The sequence below is a fragment of the Phoenix dactylifera genome, chromosome 5 (assembly GCF_051530095.1).
Source record: "Phoenix dactylifera cultivar Ajwa chromosome 5, Ajwa_hap1_PhDact_Kaust_v1.1, whole genome shotgun sequence".
In the NCBI taxonomy this organism is placed as follows: domain Eukaryota; kingdom Viridiplantae; phylum Streptophyta; class Magnoliopsida; order Arecales; family Arecaceae; genus Phoenix; species Phoenix dactylifera.
In genome coordinates, this window is record NC_143194.1 from 35,373,114 (window position 1) to 35,393,754 (window position 20,641).

General features: G+C 36.8%; 1 protein-coding gene across 1 annotated transcript; it reads right to left on the reverse strand.

The window, feature by feature from the left end:
• Positions 1-1,194: 1,194 nt before the first annotated feature.
• LOC103713411 (nuclear poly(A) polymerase 4-like) lies at positions 1,195-14,204 on the reverse strand. Its single transcript, XM_008800327.5, has 10 exons — positions 13,067-14,204; positions 12,887-12,964; positions 8,630-8,737; positions 5,689-5,751; positions 5,425-5,586; positions 3,336-3,449; positions 3,191-3,253; positions 2,758-3,087; positions 2,503-2,667; positions 1,195-2,267 (listed from the first exon to the last, which is right to left on the reverse strand). The coding sequence occupies exons 1-10, from the start codon at positions 13,190-13,192 to the stop codon at positions 1,344-1,346; spliced, it is 2,133 nt and encodes a 710-aa protein (XP_008798549.1). The 5' UTR covers positions 13,193-14,204; the 3' UTR covers positions 1,195-1,343.
• Positions 14,205-20,641: the final 6,437 nt, after the last annotated feature.

The window sequence follows — 20,641 nt, forward strand, 5'->3', positions numbered from 1 at the left end:
GAATCAAAAAGAGCTTGATATAAAGTGTGAAAGCAGCGTACGATATTAGCAGGCTTTAACAATGTACTTATTATTGGGTGGAACAGTTAGGCCATCCAGGGCACCACCACAATTGACTTGGTCGCAATACCCAAACAGATACCCATTCATTCCAAAAAACCAAGCAACCTATTGCATGAGAGATGATCCATTCACTCATGCGAGTTCCATTTCTGCATAATTTTTTACCAATACCTCAGGCATTCGTCTGGAGACAGAGCATAGCATGCCAGCTCCATGTTTGGGCTTTGTATTCTTGACAGGCAGGAGTTAGTGCAACATTGTACACCTAGAGGAAAAATAATTTAGATGTTGCAGATAATTCTCCAATAGCATCAACAGAGATGACACAGGCCATAATACGCAACACAAGATGTAACATCCAGAGAAAGGAACCCAAAGTTAAAATGTTATATTACAAGGGGAAAAGTATACAAAGTGATACTTAAAAAAAAAAACGACTCCTATCCTAATCTAAACCTAGAGTTCAGCATTCCTTAAAAACCAACCCCCTGATATTTGTCCCGCACAGGCATGACAGACTCGAACCAAAAGAAAAAAAAAATAACATAATTTACAGATTCCTGAAGCACTTCAACACCAAGCCACAGAAAAGAGTTCTGGTGCTTCTATCATCTGCCACATCTATTGTACCAACTTGCCCAAAGAACCCCAAGCCGTTGAAGCTCATGCCATGAATTACATGTTTCCTTCAGCTGTCATTGTATATATCAATCCGTGTGCAAAACCTAAACTCGAGCAAACTTACCCTCCCAAGTGCAGGTTAGGCTTTCTTTCCTCCATCAGCAAATCTGGTCTCCGATCCATGGCAGGTTCCATTACACATTTTCATCAACAGTCTCTTCAAAGCCTCATGCTGTGGATGTCAGACTCAACCTACCACAAGCATAAAAACACAATACCACCAAACAGGACAATATAAAGAAAACAGAGCAATAGAATATTACAAACATTGAACTTTGGGCATCATGAACACTTGCCTTAATGCAGGTTTCCAAGCGGCATCCAAACTCACACCCACATGAGCTTTGAGGGCCACTCCAATTGTGATATTTGCCTTCAAATATCAGAGACGAGGGAGAATAAGAAATAAGCCATTCAGTGAAAAATTACTTCACTACCCCATTGAACTTCCAGAAGGAAAACATGCACCAGAAGGAACCTCTAGCTCATCCGTCATGCCATTTTGCACCATTGCCTTTCCGTTAAAGCACTCATTCTCCAAATGGGAAATTCCTCTCTGTGATGATTCCTGGCAGTCGTTCCTGGCAATCTCTCCATCATCACTGGCCACACATGCTCTCTGAACTGCTGCAGACAATTGATGAAGCCCTGTCAATTTCCACATGCAGAGTCCCATCGCTCAACTTCATATGAACATCATTGCTGATATTCCCAGCATGAAGTATTTCTGTATCACCCACTTCTGCGGTCCTATCAACAACAGCCAAGCCCTCCTTCAAACAATTAACCTCAGCATCCACTGTCATCACTGGTTGCTTGTCCTGTGAAACACCTCGGGCAATACCATTAACATTGCCATCAGGTGTGTGTGTCTGCACCTGTCTGATTGGGCTAACGAAGTTCTTGTTCGCTTCCTTATCCAGTTCCTTTTGGCCATCATTTTTTCTCTCAAGCCAGCTGTTAAAAGCACCATCAGGATTCTGTCTAAACACTTCGGTTTTCACAACCATACTGACAGTAGGTGCTTCCATCAACCCACCATTTACAGATTCAGCTATAGGAGGCTTCTGCCTGTTTGGGGATGCCCGTTTCTCTGGTTTGTTCAATTTAGCATCACTTACATCAGCATCCTTTTTCCTCTTAAGGCGTCCCTCTGCAGATCCACCTTCACATTCCTCAGATCCACTTTCACCAGAAATTCGCTCTGCCTGGTGCTGGCTTATGAGCCGAGATGGACGAGGCCGCTTGTAACCATCTGGAAAGACATAAGAAGGAATCTGCTTCCTCCGAACATGAGAAACATATATTTCCATTCCAGGTTTCCAAAACATGTACATATTCACAGAATGCCTGAACTCATCAACTGTTCCACGTATATCAAATTGCTGGCCTTCTTGTGTTTTCACCCCTTGTTTCCTTTGCAAACCCATGAAGAAGGCACAATGTGAACACTGCTTGGAAAGGTCTACATACTCACTGGGGTATGGATGGCACTGCAACATCCCATATGTGTCCCGCTCAATCTGTTTAAGGTACAAAAGAGAGGAAAGTGTGAAAGAACAATGTGCATCAAAATTACGTCGTAAACAGCCAGTGATGGAAAATTAAATATACTCAAGATTTTTCATATCTGCAGCCAGTAATGGCAAATTACATATACTTAAGTTTTTTCATATCTGCCAAATCTCAGTGCCATGTTGGAAGAGTTACTAAGAAAAGATTTGATGAAATGAATTTTAAGTCAAAGAAGGAACTTACCTTCAGAGTCAACTGCCTCAACCGAGATTCAACCCATCCCTTCCATAATCGCAGATCCTCAGCATCTGCAGCAATAATGTCAACCTGCAGATAGTTTTTATAGGTTTCGAAGAAAAGGTAAGGCTCAAACAGAGCACTCCAGCTGGCCTTGTTTAATTCGATGTCCTAGGTAAGGAGGGGGGAAAATGAGTATCAGAATGGAACAATAAAAAGACTTAGCAAGCAGTGCCACAGTGGACATCACAAACTTCATACCTCACAGATTTTATTGCCAATCTGAAATTGTTCCATCATTACACGGAGGGTACTAGTTGATACATTATAGCTTGAGTTCATGCATGGATATGCAGGTGTAATTATAGGCATATGATGAGTTCGATCACGAGGGTTCTTGCGTGGATCCCAAACAGGGAACCCAAGTTCATCCTCCTCAATGGCACATAACATCACAGGATTTGGCCAGCGCCACTGTGTATAGACTCTGAAGAATCGGGAAACTAGCATACTTGGCACAGCATTGGGATAAAGCTGGCAGACACGAGCAACTAATAAAGCCCAATTGACACCCCCAAGAAATCCAGTAACCTAGACAACAAAGAAAAGAGACCGAAAAAAAGGAAAAACAAAATGAAACATTCAAATAGTCAAATAATTCAATTAATATCAAGCAAAAAACCTCCCAACTTACGTTCGAGTACACCCCGCGCTTCTTAGCCCAAAACTTTAAGCACCTAAGCGTGGTGCGGAAATTCTACAGAAAACAAGATATGATTCAGAAATGTACAGTCATGATAAGTAAACCAATAAAGAGTAATGTAATCCTTAATTGTAACCTCAATGTTAGGTACGAGTCGAAGAATCTGATCTGCCACCCTGCAGCCATTAAGACTTCGAATGGTTGCTTCATCAACATTGTAAAGCACAGATCCATGAGAAATGTCTAAATCCTGCAAGGAAGTTTGTACAGCAACACTACATGCATCAAACATAAAATAAAATCAACAAAAGATCTACAATGCACATTAAATTAGGTCTACAGGTAGTTGATTGTCAAACACTAGAGGACCCCCAAATCTATGTTAAGGCAACAATGGAAGTGAAAAGTAAGTAGACCACAAGTACTATACAGAACAAATTAGACCCTGGCATGAAATTGCTGACATGATACTTTTCTAGCTGGTTGATATAATTTTTATCACCTGCAGACATCTTATGTAAGATTTATAATGAAAATGAAATGTTATAAGCAAGATTCTGCCCTCATATAAACCAAATATTTGCAGCTAATTAACTTCTCAATGAAGCCTCACTCAACCAGTCCTATGCCAAACTCAACTTATTGCTCTATTTGACACATGAGAATGCAGGCCAACACAAAGTTCAAAAAGCCATACTTTTCCATCCACAATGTTTCCGGATGATAAAGAACAGATAATGATGCTCCTCTTGGTCAGGCTGAGAAATCTCTAAAGAGACCACAAAATTTCGAAAATATCACTTCTAAACAAAGAAAAGAAAAACAACAACTGTGAAAAGCAAAGAGAACAGTTCCTCATGACGGGTAAAAATAAGAGTCCAAAACTTATAAGGAGGGTTTATCTTCTGAATAAGCCTATTTTATAACATAAACAAAAAAAAGAATGAATGAATGATTAAGAATTACCAATTGATGCAGAACAGCATTTTCAAAATATAAAAAGAGGTTGTGCTGCTTCAAGGAATTTTACCCGAATTAAGCGGACAAGGATACTTTACAAAAGTTACTAGGGCACACACTTCATTAGGACAACACAAATTATTGAAATGACATAAATATAAAAGGAAGAATTGAATGCTGCTGCCAAAAGGTAATATAGCAATCATAAAAAATGGTAACTATCTAGAAGAAAGGTCGGGAACAGCTCTCCTAGGGGTAAAAATGCATTGCATATTCAACAATGACAAATTTATATGAATAAGGCATTGCGGGATTTAAACTATCATATATTAAATGATCAAATAAAAAACAACATGCAAGCGATTTGTTTCTAAACATAAAAAAATGATGACAGACAATATATGATGCATATCCTAACCAAGGGAAGCCACTCAAAAAAGGTGGGGAAAAAAGATGAGATTGTAATACACGATAAGTTTAATGATGGAATTGACAAGGAATGGAAACTAGGAAATAAGACATAGAGAATGAGATGGCGGCCTAGTGCACAAAGCTTCCACCCCTACAAGGTTTGGGGAGGGTTAGATAAATGTAGCCAACCCCATGTGCGAAGAGGCTGTTTCGATATTTTGAACGCATGACACTCAGGTCACAACGGAGCAACCTTAGTGTTGCACCAAGACTCACCCTCTAAAGGGTGTCCTCCCCCGACCGCGGAGTTTGAGAAGGGTCAAATGAATGCAGCCTTACCCCCCACATGCAGAGAGGCTATTGTCGTGCTTTAAACCCGTGACCCCCAAGACACAATGGAGCAACTATACTGTTGCGCTAAGACCCACCCTCAACAATGAGATGGAGGGACAAAATTTATTTGCATATAGAATGAGATGGCGGCCTAGTGCACAAAGCTTCCACCCCTACAAGGTTTGGGGAGGGTTAGATAAATGTAGCCAACCCCATGTGCGAAGAGGTTGTTTCGATATTTTGAACCCATGACACTTAGGTCACAACGGAGCAACGTTACTGTTGCACCAAGACTCACCCTCTAAAGGGTGTCCTCCCCCGACTGCAGAGTTTGAGGAGGGTCAAATGAATGCAGCCTTACCCCCCACATGCGGAGAGGCTATTTTCGTGCTTTAAACCCGTGACCCCCAAGACACAATGGAGCTACTATACTGTTGCGCTAAGACCCACCCTCAACAATGAGATGGAGGGACAAAATTTATTTGCAACAAAATATGATGCTTAGCTGTTAACAGACTTACTTCAGGAACAATTAAGAGGGAGATACTAGCATAAAGAAGATCAATAGATATTCCATGGAATTTGAATTTCATAACAGGAACATGAGCATCTGGCACAGGTTGTAGCTCAGTCACTTCATCCATTTCTGCCAAAATTGCATGCAAAATAATGAAAAAGTCCTCCTGCAGAAAGCGTCCAACAAAACCAGTGACACAAAATTAGACCAAATAAGGTTTAAAATATTTCAACATTAACTGAACAGTATATTCAAATGACAATTAGACCTCTCGGTTAACATATGAAGGTCCAACACACAGAGTGTCAATGTCAGCCCCAGGTCCATGAACCTGTCAAACACCAGATAATATATGATACTCAAACGTGGAACAAGTAGTTGCTTGGTCTTCTAATATGGAGGAAAAAAAATTAGGCACATACCAAGGAACTATCACCAGTATATCAAATTGAAGAAAAAGAAAAACTACCCAGAAAATTAAGAGAAAATTGCAGAAGAATGACTCAGGGAAGAACAAACCAAAGATAAAGCAGTATGGACCTTAAAAAAAAAGACACATAAGGGTGCGTCAGATTGAGAAACCAAATTGCAAGAGCTATGGCAAAAATAGCTCCATAATTTTATCTATTGAACAATACCAGCAACATTACAAGCAAACTTCAACCAGGGCTTGAAAATTTAAAGAATAAACCATAAGAGACAATGGAGAAATCCACCAATATGTCAAAAATGTTTTTTAGAAAAAGTTTAAACAAGCAGCGCATGAGCAGAGTATTGTCATACTATATAACAAAAGCTTGGCTGGATGACATAGGAAATAATATAGATATGGTTCCAGCATAAAAACAATTGAAGTAAAAAAGATAACCGAGCATGTGCATAAGAATATTGACAGATTTTACTCCAATTTCACAATAGTTTACTAAATGTAATAAATAAAGTAGCATATATAGACCATCGCAATATACAAAGCACCAACACAGAATGATAAATAGAGACAAACAGACTGGCCCATAGGCTCAATTTTGTATTGTTTGGGCCAGGTTGATGGCTGTTTCATTAAGAAATTAAGCAAAGCAGCCAAAGATTGGTCCATTCCCATCACTGACAGAAGGTAAATTAGGGAACGAAAAATATTCCACACTCATGCACTAATAAAAACCTACCTTTTAAACATATTTTGAAAAACAACTACTTGTGGCAAGTATGCTTAATCTACCAAATCGGGATTTTCATTCATTAATGTAGCATGATGTTAATGATGGAAGACACAAAAATCTAAATACCTATTAATAGTTCACTTATATAAAAGTGCAGTTGACTAGGATGATAAAATATCTTTGTAGCATTCCAATGCAATACACTGTAATGCAGGATTTGAAGACGAGCAATTTGTACTTAGATAAGCCACTACATACAGCCTTGTGAATTGCATCAGTAACCATCTAGCAAGGTTTGTACCGTACAGAGCAGTATGGTAGAATCAGCAGCTTGTCTCCTCTAGCTAACCTGATTCATAATGATCCAATCACTCATTTGAGTTTTGCTTCCATATCAGAGAGTGTATTTAGAGGAGGATTTCCTGAATTGACGCAGGCAGCATTATAGGAACTGTTAACTAAATAATTTCCGTAAAGGTACCCAATCAGATTTTGACAAATAAAGCTACATTAATGGTTCCGGTAGTCAGGAGATATGTTTAAAAGTTCACTGTGGTTTAACGGAAGATTGTAATCCTGGCAGACAAGGCTCCTCTAGATCTCACCTGGACCCTCCATTGTAGTAAAATGCCCATGTTTCGGTTGATTTAAATAGAGAAAGGTGGAAATGGAGATGGTAGCTAACCCTTAAGTTGCAGAAAGGTTCATGAAATAATAGAAGTCAATTAATAAGAATGAAAAATTCTAGTGGTGCCCATTATTGTTTTAACTTGGAATCAAACTCTTACTATCATCTCATCAACTGGTTAAATGTTTGAGAATTTTTTAAAAAAATTTAAAAAATGTTTGAGAAGTTTTTTAAAAAATTGAAAGTACAAGACCAGATTTAAGTGACTAGCTTTTGCACAGATCAAAATGAAATTGTAAATCAGAGACGATCAAAATGGATCGGTGCTGGAATCAGATTCTTTCAATTTTCTTATGGTGTGAAAAATAATTCAGAGAAGTTGGAAACATCAATAGAATAATAGTTGAATGAAGAATTAAAAATCACCAGACATCAATGGTAGCAGCAGCAGCAGCTACTACAAATATTTATAAACAAGAAAATACTAATGGACAAAAGAAAACACAAAATCGCTATCTTGATCGATAAATAATAATAAGGTGGAGACCACTGGATAAATATGACAGGTCATGAAGAGGATGCAAACACATACAATAAAAATAGGAAAGTTATTGAAAAAAAAAACAGTTGGCTTGATCTATCATAGAACAGTAAAAATCAAGCCTGCGGATGGATCCATAAAAAGGACCACCAAAATGCAGCAATAGATAATAAGAATTGGCAAGGGTAAAAAAACAAGCCTGCAAAGGAAATAACAGCAAATCAATTCATAACAAGTTCCTTGAGTGAGGCAAGTCAACCATTATTGTGGTTGCAGCTATTAGTTATCATCAACAATCTTCTAAAAGTTACTCAAAATTCCTACTCTAGCTCATTCAAGACCCAAACAAGTTGCAATTTCTTTTTTCCCCTCCAGCAGCTAAAAGAAAACAAAAATGATGAATGTAGTACATAACAAAAAAGAAACTGAAATCTCAAACTACAAAAAATAAATTTTACGATGCAGCATCAAAAGTTGAAAGGCAAAAGCATCAAGATCTTGTTATAACCTTACCTAAATCATTAAGGATGATAACAATTATGTATCAAAACATAAGCATTGTTAAAGATAAAAAAAATGCAATAAAATGCAAACAGCAAGAAGACCACAACTAATCCCAAACATTGACACACAATAATGTATTAAATTTTCCTCCATATCACCAACTGTTTTACAGTGTACATCTAATTATCCGAAGCATTATCACAGTTGCAAAAAACTTAAAATGCTGAGTTTAATAAAGATTCTAATTGGTGGATAAGAACTCATTGATTCACAAAGCCAGCCCAAAATAAGTTCCTATAGTCCGGGAAACCTGATAAGACATAAGAAAAACTACCATTCAATATCCAGAGCAAGAATCTAACATAAATTCTCTTACCCCTAAGCGATATGATCCAAATGTAAAAATGACAGCATTTGCATCCTCGACCATTTGATCAGTGTACCCCCTCTGACGAGTTAACTGCTTAACCCAGTTTTTAACAATCTGAGATTCCATCAGACAATACCACAAGAAGTCAAATCCATTGCAGTTGAACAGTTGAATAGAATTTAGGAAACAATCACATATATACAGCAAGGTCGAAAACCAAATAATTTTGCATGGAAAAAAAAAGCAATTAGTAGTCATCAAGCCAGATCATTCTAAAAGGATGGATGATCAGTGCAGCTTTCAAAAGCAACAAAGTGATCACTTTAATATTGTCACTGAGCAACTAACAAACACCAATAAAAGAAAAAAAAAATGTAATCAGAAGAATTGTTATGCAAAAGCAGTAAATTTGAATAATCTGACAAATTACATGGTAGACGAACAGGAAAGAGAAGAAATGTATAATACTTTTTAAAGTAAATTAAATTAATTATCTACTTATATGAAAAACTCTTCCATGCCCTTAAGGACAACACTTGAAAGTGGTAAATTCAAATAATCTAATAAATTCCATAGTATGAGACCTGGAAAGAGAATAAATGTATGAAAGTTTCAAAAGTAAATTAAATTAAAATCTACTTCCTTACAAGAATGGCTGTTCCATGCCCGTAATGGCAATACACCTGAAGTGCCATATAAGCAAGACTATTCCATGCAGCTTGCCGGGGAAATATTAACCAAAACGAAAAATAAGACATCCATTTGCCAAAGTCCTAATCCATACTTGTGTATTTCAAACAAAAAAAAAATGAAACTAGTAGGATGATGTACAAGTTTTAGCCCCTTATCATTCGTATAACTCATTTCCCATTTTATAAATTCTTGGTAGTGGTGTTAAACAACCTGAACAGCCAAGGCTCAACAAAAGCTTGCTTCAAGGTTGATTTGAAGCTAAATAAACCAAGCTGAACCAGCAATCTAGGCTCAAAATTAATTTCAAGCTGAGTCAAAAATAGACCCAATTCGATTAGGATCAAAAAAAATATATATACATATAAATATATAAATAGATATATATGCACACATACGCACACATGTATATGTGTACACACACATATATACATATATACATATATGTGTGTGTATATATACATATATACCGACAAAGGGAGAGTTGGAGAGGGAGAAGAAGAGACAAGAAGAGAGAGAGAGGGAGGGAGAGGAAGAAATGGAGGGAGAGAGGCCCAGAGAGATGGAGGGAGGTCCAGAAGCCCTCGTTGAGACAGGTTCCCTTGTCTCGTTTCCAAATAGGGGCCTTTTTTTATTTTGCTAGTTTGAACTAAAGCCGACAACTGTTGCCGATCAAGCAAGCAAAATAGAAAAAAAAAGCCCCTGTTCCAAAACGAAACAAGGGAACCCATCTCGACAAGGGCTTCTGCCCCCTCCCCCTCCCTCCCTCCCTCCCTCCCTCCCTCTCTCTCTTCCTCTCCATCCTCCTTCTCCCCTTCCCCTCACCTGATTTTTTGAACAAAGGGATGGAAACGTGCTGGTTAGCCGTACCAGTCCCGAATGACACAGACACGGTTCAGGGGTGCTACATATATGTGTTTGTGTGTGTGCGTGTGTGCGCATGTGTCTGTGGGTCTGTGTGTCTGTATATGTGCGTGTGTGTGCGTGTGTGTGTGTGTGTATGTGCGTGTATATAGTTTACATAGCGACCATTAGATCTTAAATCCAACAGTCCACAATATTAAGACTGTTTCAAGCTTAAATATTTATTTAATTTTTTAATCCATTAAATATTAAATCAAATTTGAACCAAGCTCGAATCAAGCTTTAATTTAAACTTGAATCTAGCTTTGTTCAGGATTGAATTAATTTCTAGCTCGATTTAGGATTTTCAAGCTGACCAAATAGGTTCATGTTCAGCTTGGTTCAAAATTAAGCAAAAGTCGAGCTCAAAATAGTGATAAACAAATTTAGCTTAATTTTAACTTTAAGCTCAAAATTAAATTCAAACCAAGCTTGACCAGACCCTATCTAAATCAAGCTTGGGTCATGTACACCCCTACTTCTCATTTATTCCAAAAAATTTCATTGAAAAGCAATCAGTAGGTCTTACCATAGAGTCTTCTGATTTAGAATTTGTGGAAACTGAATTTCACATAACTAGCAAAAAATAGCCACTAAAAGAAAAATAGAATGCAGTAACACAAAACAGTGACTTCACTTCAGCAAAATCCTTCAAATCGAGAGTCATGCTGAACCCCCTTATGCTCCCTTCTCCACACCACTCACGGCATCTGTTAATTATACAAGTTCTGGTTTGTTATTCTAAGACAATTCCTCATCCCCTGCAGCCTTTTAACTAGTCTCTTTTTTCTACCACCTTCCAGAATGACACCAGTCCAACTAGGACCAAGGGCATAGCCAACTAGGCTTGCTACCGCTCTTACCAATAGGCTATTGGCAATTATTTAGAAAAGTAAACCCCTTCTCTCACTTCATACAGATGTTTACTAGGCATTTCCATAGCCATACCCAGCTCCAAAAGCTGATTCACTATAGCCATATTGTCTAGGAGCTCCAGTTGCACACTCCAGCACCCAACTCCAAATGCTGATCCGCAAAATAGAGCTTGAGAATGTGAGCCTCTTGTGAGAATTCATTTTTTCTGTTTTTTATGGGCATGATACGACTTGTTTACTCATATAATTCACGTGAAGATGACTTAAGAGGAGATGAGTCTCATAATTACCATTTGAAAATAAAATGAATCAAAGACTTTACTTTCAATTTCTAAACTTCTTTTGCTGATTTTGAGTTCCATGATAGGATGAGAATTCACCTATACAAGTCATTTACTTCCATTACCTGCTGAGCTTTAAGCAGAATTTAAAAAAAAAAATAAAATAAAATTTTAAACCATTTTCTCTCAGTTTTGATACAACTTAAGAAAAGCATACTGCAGATCCAATTACAAGATTAATTTACATCAATAACCAAATAAATTTCATTCAGATTATTGCTGAGACTAAACATACCAGACAGTTATCACCCTTGACTTTCTTTTCTTCTGAACACTCAATAAAACTCTTATATACATCCCAACTTTGAACTTCTTGACATGAAGCTGCTCGTTGTTACCTCGATCAAATCAGAGTTCACACCATCCACCCTGAGCAATTAGGAGGAGTGGGCATAGGTCGCATATAAGTCTCCAGGTCACAGACAACACCCAACATAAAGATGTACACTTCCCCACTTCAAGCTACAATCCAATTCTTTTGATTTTTACTTCCTAGAATAATAATCATGCAAATAATAACAAGACCCCATTCATTGCCTGTCCATGTAACACCTTTCCCTAGGGCAAAACTTGACTCTATTCAAGCTAAGACCAAAAACACTCATTTTTTCCATGGAAATACATTTGCAAGATTAAAACTAAAATTCCTTTCTAACGGCATATGATTATTTCATTGGAAAAGATCACTACTTTTGACTTTGCTTGATTGTCTGCTCCCAACTTCATTCATGAAAGAAGTTAAACAAGAAGATGCTACCGAAGAACTCAAAACTATCATGCACGATGGAGAGGGAAAGAGGGAGGAGTGGGAAAAAACAAGTATGAGGACTTCATCTCAGTAAGTAGTCAATCAAGGATGTATAGCCTTGCCAGCTAAACCTATCATAGATCATTTTATTTTATAGTCTTTCTCCAAGTTCCAAACCATGTATATTCCAGAATGCCAAACAAGGCCCATAATAACTTCATCTCAGACAAGTGACTGTTTCTTTACCTCATTCTCTACGAGAGTGATCCAACTACAACAACAATTTAAAAAACAACCAGCTGATTTTGACATCATTCCAATCTCCAAGCAAATGTCTCACAAACATGCTGCTAATAAGAAAGCATATCAGGTAAATGAAAATGTGGTATTTTAGCTATGATCTCTTTCCTGAAAATTTTTGAATGTCTAACTAAAGCAAAGTTTGAAACCATTAGATAAAACTCTAGTTGACTTTACTAAAATGTGGCCATAAGACTGCTTTTCCAACATTAAACACATCCAACTATATCAAGTTAACTGATCTACTGCATAAATTGCTAGCTAATCCCCGACATCATCTATTAAAAGGTTTTGTTTTTGGTTAATATAATAGTGAAATTCAACAAGGAAGGTATCTTAGAGCATAAAACCAGTGCCAAAAATAGGGGCAAGTAGGTTATCAAACCAAAACTTCAATAGATATTACCTTATCTATCTCTCTTAAAATCTCCTCTCTCTTTGCAGCTTCCTCCTTGCTCTCATAAAGCCCGGAATCAAGCAAGAACTGTCACATAGCAAACACGTATTAGAAACCAAGATAGCAATTAATATAAACAGGTAAATAAAAGAACGGAGGAGGAGGAGGAAGAAGAGGAAAGGGCCATACCTTTTCTAGTTCCTTCGTTCTCTGGAGATCCGCCTCTGTAGGCCCAGCAGTTGAGATTGGTTTTGTTATGCCATACTGCCTCGGAGCTTGTGGCGGCGTGCTGCCCATGGCATCCGAGATGCCCATTGGTTTCAGCCTAACGAAAGCCCTACCGAAATCTAACGCTCAATATGACCCTCTTCCCCTGATAACACAGCTAGTTGTATTGCAAAATTACTGCGCACCTCCTCAGCACTAAAAGCACGAGAGCGATCCAAAGAATAAGAACTTGGAGACACAAAGGAATCCTCCAAAACGAAAGGACAAATTCAAGCACCGACACACAAAAAATAGTCTGACTCGGATCTTCGAGGAAAGAAGACAAATAATCAGGATCAAAGATCACAGCCGTATGAACACAACTTCTTTGCAAGAGGCCCAAGACGATAAGCACCTCGGAACCCTAGAACCACAAGGAGGGCAAGGGAAATAGATCCGCGCTGCAGAAATCCAACGAGGCCAACAATTTCTTCTGAAGAATTCAGCGAGGGAAGAAAAAGCCGACCATATAAAAAGCCTTATATTCGGAAACTCCAACTCCAATGGGGAAAGCCGTTCCCACCGTCAGCAACAGAAGACGCGGATCGAAACCCTAGAGTCTTCAAGTGGAAGGAAAACCGGAACCCAAACAAACAAATCCAACTCCAAAAACCGCAATATAGAATTCAGACAGGCAAGAAACAACAAACCCTAGAAAACGAATCCGAGGCGAAGTCGAAGAGCGAAAGGAAAGGGGATCGAAGGAGGAACCGAACCAGACAGAGGAGCAGCTCCAGAGGGCTTCTTCCGCCGAGGCGATCTCCGGATCTGCCACCGGAGGGTGGCGGCGAGACCCAAAATCCGGGCGGGGCGAGGGGGGCGGAGAGTGAGAGCAACTTCTTGAGACGGTAATCGCGGAGCAGAATTGGAATTAGGAGCGAAGAAAATAAGGAAAAGGAATCCGGGTTTGAGACGGCTGCACGCGGTTTTCTGAAGGCAATCTTTTAAAGCAGTTTCTCGGCCAGCCGGTGCTGGGGTTTGTCCCGTGGGAACTAAAATATCTCTCCGTACTCCCTCTGCGTTGCTAATGCTGGATTTGGTGGAAAAAATAGGTATAGTCAGCGTCGGTGTATATTTTTTTTGGAAAAAGGGAAGCCAATTGCCACCCAATTGGGCTTGTGAACAGTTCCACGTCGTTTTGGTCAAAACGACAAGGATGGCGTTGGCCGTGTGATGTAGGACAAGTCAACGGGCCCTTTGCTCTCCCTTACTGTGTAGTGGCTTCGGCTGCCTTATTTCGCACCAATCGACAGAGCCATGTGGCATGCGCTGATGATATCTGCATCCGTCTGCTAAATTGAGAATGTGGGCCTGGGCCTATATAAGGCCTATGGGCTATGGTGGACTCTGAGCTTAGGTCGATCAAGCTTGGGCTGGGCCTATCTCACTAAGCTCAGCTATTTGCATCCCATTTTCTGGCTTGCAGGAAGAAATCCATATTGGTTGTTCAGCTGGACAGCAAACTCCTTCTATCAGATAAGCCAAGCTCGATTCCATCTTGAGCTCCAAATATCCCTTTCATGCACCGAGCTAAGCACAAGCATCTTGATTCTCAGCTTGGTGTTACTTCTCTATACCACTATAAATGTTTATATGGGGTCCTTCTCATTGTTCGAATATTATCCAACTTGACCCTTCATTTGGGATCAAAACTCATGTCAAAACTCTTCTAATGAAATGCACCAGGAACTCTTGCTCAACGTCACGGAAATAGAAGTAACGAGTCCAACAAAATCATCAATTATGTAAGGTGGAATCTTTGAATATATTAGATGAATTGAATCGGTTAAATATGCTAACATCCTGAAACGGACACTTGATTGACGCATTCACATTACAGCCAGCTGCATGTATGCACGAGGAAGAAGTAGAACTACATGAATTGATTTTACTGGAATAACGAGTGCACCCATCTAATGCAACTAATGCTAGCCAAATGCCGCTTAAGAGGACAAATGAGTTGGTATAATTCCATGTTGGCTGGATTTGGCAATGAAATCTCCGCACTTAACTAGCTAAAAGTTCGCATCTTGATGCGACACCAGATCTAGGATTCACATCGAGTTTCTTGCTTATATCGAGTCAAGCCAAAGCCAATATGAATGTGTATCAGATAAATTACACATGAGAAGAAGGGAATGGTGTATGATTCGCTTTCTCAACAGGTGCACTGTCCTATAGTCATTCTCCCCCAGTAAGTTGTTTGAAAAGAGAGTGAAAGCGAGTACGTAGAGCTCATATCTTCCGTTGTCGTCGTTATTATCATGATCAATGCCAGTGAGACAGATTCAAAGCCCATCATGCAGTAATAAAAACAAAAGTGGGCCGGCATATATTCTCAATCTTGTTTGTTGGGACATGGGCTAATATGTGACTCGTATGGCTCTCTGTTAAGTACTTGCCTTGAGCTACTTAGTTTTTTCTCTTTTTTTGAGAGAATAAGAAGGCAAAAAAAAAATTCTCCCAAAAATGGTGGAACCTGATAGTCCAACACTGGAATCTCGTATTCCATATCAATTTCGGGATGAACTAGCTTTTAGCATCAAGTCCAGCTCATGTGCTCCACCTGGAACCTAACCCTAGCGGCCAGGTGATCTTACCAGATCCTAACTATTCCGGTTGAATCAAATTGAATTAGATTGGCCCAACTAGAACTGAGTGATGTTTGCTGACTAAGGTCCTGTTTGGGAGAGCTGTTGGCAGTAGAGCTGTTGGAAGTAGAGCTGTTTGAAGTAGAGCTGTTATAAAAAGCTGTTTGCTGTTTGGTAACTACATTCGTAAAGTGCTGTGGTACTTTATTTTGTGTTTGGTAAACAAACTGAGAAAGTACTTTTGTATGACAAAATTACCATAAAGGACATTGCATAGTATTATACAACAGAACATAATAAAATATAACATAACTTAATACATAAATATACGATATAGTATAATATTATTGTAATATAAAATAATATTATGTTAAGATAGCATAATAGTAATATAATTATTAGAATAAATTAATATTTGTAATATAACATAATATTAAATTATTTAACATAACATATTAATGTATTATGATATAATATAATATATATTATATTTATAGTATAATACAATAATAAAAGTATAAAATATTATAATTATTAGTATAAATTAATTTTCATAATATAACATAATACTAAATTATTTAAAATAACATATTAATGTATTATAATGTAATGTAATATAATACAATATTTATAGTATAATACAATAATAAAGGTATAAAATATTATAATTATTATTATAAATTAATTTTTCATAATATAACATAATATTAAATTATTTAAAATAACATATTAATTTATTATAATGTAATGTAATATAATATAATATTTATAGTATAATACAATAATAAAGGTATAAAATATTATAATTATTAGTATAAATTAATTTTTCATAATATAACATAATTTTAAATTATTTAACATAACATATTAATGTATTATGATATAATATAATATGATATTATATTTATAGTATAATATAAAAATAAAGGTATAAAATATTATAATTATTAGTATAAATTAATTTTCCATAATATAACATAATATTAAATTATTTAATATAACATATTAATGTATTATGATATAATATAATATGATATTATATTTATAGTATAATACAAAAATAAAGGTATAAAATATTATAATTATTAGTATAAAATAATTTTTCATAATAATTTTTCATAATTTCTCATAAAATAATTTTCCGCGGTCCAGGGGCTCTTATTCGTGGTCCACGCTCGAGGAGGACCTCAGCGTGGGCCGCAAGGTTGATAATAAAAAAAAAACAATAGATTGATTTTGGAAGGTATAGAAAAGGATTAAAAGTTTTTTCTTCTAAAATGTGGTTCAAGAGATGCATACAAAAATTGAAAAGAAAAAAACCTTTTCTTACGGAAGGGAGTCTGACGGCTAGGGTTCTTGGCTCTAGCAGATTTTTAGGTTTATAAAGGAACAAACTATGTAATTATGTTATTTTAATATGGGCATTTTTGTCAAAAATATAGCTTTCCGAAAAAGCTGAAACAGCTTCCTCCCAAAAGCTCCAAATTGGAGCTTCCTCCCAAAAGCTGTTTTCAGCTTCCCGCAAAAGCTGAAACAGCTTTTTGAAAAATTTACCAAACACAGTTTTTCATCTAAAAGTACTTTTGCAGGGTCAGAAAGTGCTTTCTGGCCCTCCAAAAGCTCTCCCAAACAGGGCCTAAGCCAATTGGATTGGCTCGCGTTGAAACTTCCAGTCTGACGTTTATAAATTGAGTTGATCCGACCCATTACAAGAGCCAGTGGTAAGGCATGGCGATTTTGGGCTTGGAGTGCTCGGGTCGCCACTTTATTCCTAACAATCTGGCACAGTCCGAGGTGGAGCCTCCAACAATGGTGAGTGCCATCCGATTATAAATAAGAACTCATTTGGTTTGCAAAAAAAAAAAAAAAAAAAAAAGACAGAAATATTTTTTTAAAAAAAAGCTATTTTTGGAAATATAATACCGAGAAAATTAATTTTTGCATGTTTAGTTGACAATAGAAAAATGGTTCATTCAAGAGTAGCTTATATTTTAGTTGAGCATCAACTTTTTTTTAAAAAAAATTATGCGAAATGTCTATTATACTTTTAATAAAGCAAAGACCGGATTTTTTATAGCTTCATAGTATTTTTTGAAAAAAAAAAATCCCAATTCTCAATCGGTGGGAAAATGTCTTTCTCATGTCCCTCATAGATTTTTTTTCTTCTGTGAAATATAGAATTCTTATTCGACAGGAATATTACTTTTCCATTTCTCTTATTTGAAAAATCCAACTAAATAACAGGGTTTTTTTCATTTTTCCATTGATCACAGATTTTTCTTTTCTTTTTCCATAAACAAAATGAGTCCTAAATAAATAAAAAAAAAAAGCTACAAACGTTTTCTCCGCATTCAACAGTTGGATTTGGGAGCAGGAAGGAAGCCCTTCTTCTATCGAGACAGAGCTGCCAAAGGGGAGGTCTGCAAGAGATAAGAATTTGACAATTGATGCAGTTAGGTATAATTTGTCTTCACGTAATGTAATCCCTTTTAAATTTCAGATTTCTCAAATTCGATTCGAATTTGCTAATAGATAAGATCATTAATTGTTCCCCACCCCAAATAAATAAATAAAAATCATTAATTCGCCTGACATTTTTTTTTTAAAAAAATTATTATTTATTGCAGGGCTGTGTAATGGGAGCAATTGAGGCTATATTCTGGAAGGCCGAAGTAAGCCATTTCTCTTCTTTTGCTTCGTTCTGGTAACCGCCAGCTTTTCAAACTAACCCGTATAGAAGACGTGCAACAACATTTTGGTACTCTTATTTTCCACAGCCCATTTGTCTTATGCTTTGTTTGATCTGCTACTCCGTTATAGAGAGCTGTCATGCCGTTATCAGCTTTCTAATTTTACCGCAATGTATTTTGCATGCATGAAGTTGACATTCGTGTGCATAACCTGTCAAATACCTTAAGGGCTCATTTGATTCGCAAAATTGAATTCAAAATCTGAATCGGAACCATAATGGATTGAAATAGGCATTGGAATGACCCAATTAACTGATATATTTGGTTCATGATCGGAATCAGAATATAATTTAAATACTAGGGTAGAGCAAGAATTAGATTTTGAGAGATTGGGGCATTTCCATTCTTCTTTAGAGTCAAAATGAGAATGAAATTTTTTCTAACCAAACAAATGGAATAGGAGTCATTTATTCTCATTCTCATTTCTATACCTGGTATGCATCCTTTTTTCTGAAGGAAGGTCAAGTAAATTCCTAATTTTTTTTTTGAAAATAAGAGAGAAATAAAAGTTCAAAAAGTTGAAAGTGATAAAAAATTGATTAGTATTAAAGATACAATACTTGGCAAACAGATTTTTTTTTGGGACTTTCATCTTCAAAAAGTTTGACACGAATACACTTTTCTGGAGTGGAAACAATAGCTTCATTTTGTTCTTCTCCTCTTTTGGCCTTTTTCTTCTCTTCTTTCTTCTTTCTATCAAATCCCACAACTGACAAAACTCTCCATGTTCTCTCTCTCCTACCTTCCTCTTTTTTTTTCCCTACTCCCTCCCAGGATGTAGAAGGCTATGACAATAGGCTTCCGGCAATTTTTTTTCTAGCCCTTTCCAAGATATGGGCGATCGCCACAACCAGTAGCAACCCTCCAAATATTATTGTAAAAAAAAATGAGAATTGTACCTAATCCAAGCCACCAAAAAAGTGCAACGACAATTCTCAATGTGGGGGTATAAATAGGCGAAAGGAATTGCAGCATACAGTGCACTTTCGTATATAACAGTTGTGCCAAAGTGACTGCAACATACAGTGCATTTTCTTTTTCACTCTAATCATCGAATCTATCTTTTTTTTGAGCAATATTTTTATAAAAATTACTGAGGAGCATGCACTAGATCAATCGGAGTATTAAAACAAGTTGAAATATACAAAAATAAATTTAGATTTTTTTTTGTTTGCGTGTATACATTCTAAATATGTGAAATTGCATAAATATCTTGCAAACTTGCTATTTGTATGTATATCCTTATTTAACAAAAAAAATTATATATATATATATTTTTTGCGTGTCTACTCATTAAAGGTATTACAATCATTTCAATTGTAAACCGCTAATTTCTTAACGGCATTAGATAGTATTGGTACATATGCAAAATACGAAAAAAGAAGAGATGTATACATGCAAAATAAATTTTTTATAAGGATATACATGCAAATATCAATTTGGGAAGGGTATTTATATAAATTTTAAAATTTAGGAGGGTATGCATGCCGGAAAAAAAAAAAAAAACTTTAATTACATCTCGATGGCAATTTTCCTTCCCTTTCCATAGTAATAATAATAAAAACAAACCACCTTAGAACTTGCCAATGGATCAAACCGCCACATGATTTTGTTGTCTCCTATGAGATGACACAAGATGTAAACAAAATAAGTTGGTCAAAATACTAGCGTAACAATGTTATGAAAAGCGGGTTAGGCACCATCATGTTCTTTTTTATTTTTATTTTTTTTGAGACACTATCCTGTTGATTCATCAACGTATTGTCTCCCAACATCATAATGCAACTGAAGGCAGTCTTAGGAAAATTTGAGCCAAGTTGGGCCAGGGTCCCAGTTCTTACATGTCCGCACGAGCCCATAATGATATGGAGTCCTTCTTCCATCCCATTCCCATCGTGCTCCGAGCCCACAACTCTGCCATCATCTTAGCCCATTTCCCAAACTGGCTTGGGTTGTATCTTTATCGCAAATTAATGATTGATACTTTTTTACCATGGATCATGTCTTGCACAGATTTCAAAACATTCCATTTTTTTTTTACCGCAATATTACGCAATCCAATGGTTGATGTTGGAAAAAAAAATCATTCTTTTTCGCGAAATATAGAATCTGAACCCTGCGGAGACCACTCAGCCCTCGATTTGTTTTATTTTAAG

Bases quoted from the DNA above. Each gene is read 5' to 3' on its own strand.
- LOC103713411 (XM_008800327.5), bottom strand. From the start codon at position 13,192: ATGGGCATCTCGGATGCCATGGGCAGCACGCCGCCACAAGCTCCGAGG. The intron at 12,965-13,066 runs GTATGGCCCTTT...GCTATGTGACAG, and splicing joins GAACGAAGGAACTAGAAAAG to TTCTTGCTTGATTCCGGGCT. The intron at 2,268-2,502 runs GTAAGTTCCTTC...TACCTTAAACAG, and splicing joins TGAGGCAGTTGACTCTGAAG to ATTGAGCGGGACACATATGG.